This window comes from Paramacrobiotus metropolitanus, unplaced genomic scaffold (assembly GCF_019649055.1).
Source record: "Paramacrobiotus metropolitanus isolate TYO unplaced genomic scaffold, Prichtersi_v1.0 Parri_scaffold0000578, whole genome shotgun sequence".
Lineage (NCBI taxonomy): Eukaryota > Metazoa > Tardigrada > Eutardigrada > Parachela > Macrobiotidae > Paramacrobiotus > Paramacrobiotus metropolitanus.
Window position 1 is genome coordinate 1 of NW_026570798.1, and position 5,161 is coordinate 5,161.

General features: G+C 32.6%; 1 protein-coding gene and 1 long non-coding RNA gene across 2 annotated transcripts; both read right to left on the bottom strand.

Annotated features, from left to right (window-relative positions):
- Positions 1-772: 772 nt before the first annotated feature.
- LOC129602535 (elongation factor Tu-like) lies at positions 773-2,374 on the bottom strand (the record flags this gene model as incomplete). The annotated part of the gene is made up of 2 exons (XM_055501575.1): positions 1,730-2,374; positions 773-979 (listed from the first exon to the last, which is right to left on the bottom strand). Coding segments are annotated over exons 1-2 (596 nt in total), but the record flags the coding sequence as incomplete, so codon positions are not given.
- Positions 2,375-2,767: 393 nt separating this feature from the next.
- LOC129602534 (uncharacterized) lies at positions 2,768-3,151 on the bottom strand. Its single transcript, XR_008692421.1, has 2 exons — positions 3,024-3,151; positions 2,768-2,955 (listed from the first exon to the last, which is right to left on the bottom strand). It is a non-coding gene; the product is annotated as an uncharacterized LOC129602534 (long non-coding RNA).
- Between the last annotated feature and the right edge of the window lie 2,010 nt (positions 3,152-5,161).

The following is a 5,161-nucleotide window of genomic DNA, read 5'->3' on the forward strand; positions in this document are numbered from 1 at the left end:
TAAATAATCAATAATAATAACATTAAACAATAATAATAAATAGTAATCAAAAGAAAATACAATCGTAATCATCAGTACGAGTAACAAGTCATACAGAAAAATTATCATCACCCAATAAAATAAAAATACTTCAATAAAAATCAACGCTCATGTAAGCTCGAAATAACTAAAATCAAATCAATCATGTAGAAAAAAAGCAAATGCAACACGCGAGAAAAATTACTATGAAAATAGTAAACTCCAATCAAAGCTAGAAATAACTGAAGCAAAAAAAAAATGAAAATCAGAAAAATATCAGCGCAATCGTCAATAAGAATCAACCATACACAATACTTGCCCAATGAAAAATAAATCACTAAATGACAATAAATAATGGAAATAATAAACAACAAGATAAGAAGTTATAACGAACAACTAGTACTGTAGTCTGTACTTTTTTTAGTTTAGTTTATGTTGTTATTAAATAACAACATAAACTAAATTAAAAAAATACAAATAGCAGCCGGAAAAAAACTGGAAAACAACGCTAATCAGTGAGCATATAAACGAGCCAAAGGTTGGTGCGGCTACATTGTGTTCCGCGAAATAAGACTCCCTCATATTTGACAAAGACCCCGGAAAACCGGTAAAAATTTCTGTTAAAATGCGAATTAATGAATACCGGACTGGAAAATGGGTGCTGCGAGTGCGCACTAATCTGTATATCCCGAACACCGCTCCTGCCACTGTACTACGATAATTCTGTTTTAGCGGTGTCATACGGCACACTGACCCGTACTGCGTCAGCAGTTCGCGCATCTCAATCTCCACCAGCTCCAGCGTCTCCGCGTCCACCAGGTCGGTCTTGTTGACGAAGACGATGATGCGCTGCACGCCGATCTGTTTGGCCAGCAGGAGATGTTCGCGCGTCTGCGGCATGTGCCCGTCGGTGGCGGCCACCACCAGGATGGCCGCGTCCATCTGCGACGTCCCGCTGATCCTGCAGAACACAACGCCATTCACTGCGGCATCGCTTCCCTTCTAAATCAACCATAAATTCACAGATATTTTCTTAATTTAATTTTAATTCATATTAAATTTTAATTTATTTCATCCCAATTTTCTTAAATTTCATATTAAATTTTAATTTATTGTATCACAATTTTCTTAAATTTTCATAATTTATTTTATCACAATTCCTACCATCTATCTCACCAGTATTATTAAAATAATCCCGCCGATTGAGATAAGTAACAGTGTAACACCATCGTAAATTGTTTTCCAGAAATCTGGGAATATTACATCTGCAGCTGATAATTTTGATTAAATGAACGATTATTAAAATAAGTTAATTTTCCAGGAAATTAACGCCAATTTGAACAACTCAGAAAATAAACCGTACATGCAAGAATGAATTATCAAGCAAAAATTATGGTGAATCGCTACTAAAAAAACACGAGAAGATACGGTGATATTAAACTGATAATAAATGCAATCCATAAATGATGACTCACTAATAATAATTGTTGATATTATGGTTAGCATTATTATGGTTAGTTCAACATCGCTATTAATTAATCAATTACACAAAAAATCCCCAATTTTTATGAATTATTTCCAGCGGATCGAGCGCAATCGGGAAAACTTGGAAAAACATTTCAGAAAAATTTCTAAAAAATTCCACAAAAATTGCTATAAAATTCCCCGCACTGCTACTAAATTTTTAATTACGGAAAAACATTCCACTGACATATTTTTCACATAATCCTTGTGTCCGGGGCAGTCCGTATGGGCGTAATGCCGTTTGGCCGTCTTGTACCCAATATGGGCGACATTGATGGTGATCCCGCGACGGATCTCCTCGGGCGCCTTATCAATCTGATCGTACGCCACGAACTGCGCGCCGCCCTGCCGCGCCAGGACCCGCGTGATGGCCGACGTCAACGTGGTCTTCCCGTGGTCCACATGCCCGATAGTCCCTACGTTGCAGTGCGAACTGACGACTTTGGTCGGACTGGTCACAGGACTGGATGAGAAACAGCGAAGGGATCCCAAGGGATGCGGGGGTTTCTGCGGGATCCGTACCCGCAAACAACTGCGGAGGAAGGCGCTGATTATTGTGGAGGAGGGGCAGGACATCCTGGATGCAATGCGGATGGAAGGAGAAATCAGAAAAACTCACTACAAACCAGAGAATTCTATGCAGGAAAATCAACTTGGTTCATGTTTGAACATGTTCAGTGTTAACGATGCAGATCAACAGGAGGAAACCAAAAATGAGGATCTGATCGTTTTTATGTTTTCCGGAAAATATTAAAACGAGCGCTGGGATCGGTACAAAATCAAAAAGGAGAAAAAGAATCGTGGAAAACCCGAAAATGAAAAATGCAACTTTCTTCCGACTTACGGTTTACCATTAGTGAAAGCTGAAAATCAGAAGAACAATGTTACAATTCAAGTTTATCCGCCGAAGCAGCCAGCATCGCACACCCGGGCGGTCGCTCCGTTTTCAGCAATGAATTTTCGGTGCCACTGCACTACAAAATCACATGCATTTTTGATGGTCGTTTCTGTCGTGCATTTTGTGGACAAATCGGCATTAATTTAACCGTGTTAAGTGGAAAAAATCGCAGTGAATTTGTTGTTTTTATTTATTAAGTCGGTGTGGTGAAAAACAATTTGTAGAGTAAATTATTTGTTTTGTTTGTATTTAATGACTGGAAATGCTTGTTTATCTTTTCATGTGTACGAGCGTTAATTACCGTTACTTAACTACTCGTACCGTTAATTACGGTATTATTTTTATGGCAAAAAACGTTTACAGAAATTCACAAAATTCACCAATTCCTTGTAACGAGTAAACCCGTCCGCCGCCCATACACGTTCGTACAATTTTCAACAATTAATTATTAATCAGACACAAACAAGACCATGAATCCATTCACAAGGCTTTCTCTCTGATTTCGATTCTTTTTTCTGCAATAAAATACAAATAAATTTACAATAAAATACAGCAGACCGTGACTGAACGTTTGATGACGTACTGTGCAGTTCGACGATAAGCTGATCCTGGAAGACGTGCTTCATGGGCATCGGGGGGCGCTGCTGCTCCTTATTGGCCTTGTACACCGCCTCCGTCAGCGACAGTCCCACCCATTCCGCCTCTTCCAGCTGTCAAAAAAAACATACATTCTTCATGGATTAAATATTATGGTTCTTTCTACATAATGCACGCAAGACAGTTTTATTTCTAAATTAGCACAGTAACTGCTGAATAATTTTCTAAAATTTCCACAACACAGTAAATGCTGAATAATTTTATGAAAATAGCTGAATAATTTTCCAAAATTATCCAAATAACGGTTAAATAAATTTTTACAATTAGCAAAATAACTGCTGAATAATTTTCTAAAATTTCCACAGTACAGTAAATGCTGAATAATTTTATGAAAATAGCTGAATAATTTTCCAAAATTATCCAAATAACGGTTAAATAAATTTTTACAATTAGCAAAATAACTGCTGAATAATTTTCTAAAATTTCCACAGTACAGTAAATGCTGAATAATTTTATGAAAATAGCTGAATAATTTTCCAAAATTATCCAAATAACGGTTAAATAAATTTTACAATTAGCAAAATAACTGCTGAATAATTTTCTAAAATTTCCACAGTACAGTAAATGCTGAATAATTTTATGAAAATAGCTGAATAATTTTCCAAAATTATCCAAATAACGGTTAAATAAATTTTTACAATTAGCAAAATAACTGCTGAATAATTTTCTAAAATTTCCACAGTACAGTAAATGCTGAATAATTTTATGAAAATAGCTGAATAATTTTCCAAAATTATCCAAATAACGGTTAAATAAATTTTTACAATTAGCAAAATAACTGCTGAATAATTTTCTAAAATTTCCACAACACAGTAAATGCTGAATAATTTTATGAAAATAGCTGAATAATTTTCCAAAATTATACAAATAACGGCTAAATAAATTTTTACAATTAGCAAAATAACTGCTGAATAATTTTCTAAAATTTCCACAGTACAGTAAATGCTGAATAATTTTATGAAAATAGCTGAATAATTTTCCAAAATTATCCAAATAACGGTTAAATAAATTTTTACAATTAGCAAAATAACTGCTGAATAATTTTCTAAAATTTCCACAGTACAGTAAATGCTGAATAATTTTATGAAAATAGCTGAATAATTTTCCAAAATTATCCAAATAACGGTTAAATAAATTTTTACAATTAGCAAAATAACTGCTGAATAATTTTCTAAAATTTCCACAACACAGTAAATGCTGAATAATTTTATGAAAATAGCTGAATAATTTTCCAAAATTATACAAATAACGGCTAAATAAATTTTACAATTAGCAAAATAACTGCTGAATAATTTTCTAAAATTTCCACAGTACAGTAAATGCTGAATAATTTTATGAAAATAGCTGAATAATTTTCCAAAATTATCCAAATAACGGTTAAATAAATTTTTTACAATTAGCAAAATAACTGCTGAATAATTTTCTAAAATTTCCACAGTACAGTAAATGCTGAATAATTTTATGAAAATAGCTGAATAATTTTCCAAAATTATCCAAATAACGGTTAAATAAATTTTTACAATTAGCAAAATAACTGCTGAATAATTTTCTAAAATTTCCACAGTACAGTAAATGCTGAATAATTTTATGAAAATAGCTGAATAATTTTCCAAAATTATACAAATAACGGCTAAATAAATTTTTACAAATAGCAAAATAACTGCTGAATAATTTTCTAAAATTTCCACAACACAGTAAATGCTGAATAATTTTATGAAAATAGCTGAATAATTTTCCAAAATTATCCAAATAACGGTTAAATAAATTTTTACAATTAGCAAAATAACTGCTGAATAATTTTCTAAAATTTCCACAACACAGTAAATGCTGAATAATTTTATGAAAATAGCTGAATAATTTTCCAAAATTATCCAAATAACGGTTAAATAAATTTTTACAATTAGCAAAATAACTGCTGAATAATTTTCTAAAATTTCCACAGTACAGTAAATGCTGAATAATTTTATGAAAATAGCTGAATAATTTTCCAAAATTATCCAAATAACGGCTAAATAAATTTTTACAATTAGCAAAATAACTGCTGAATAATTTTCTAAAATTTCC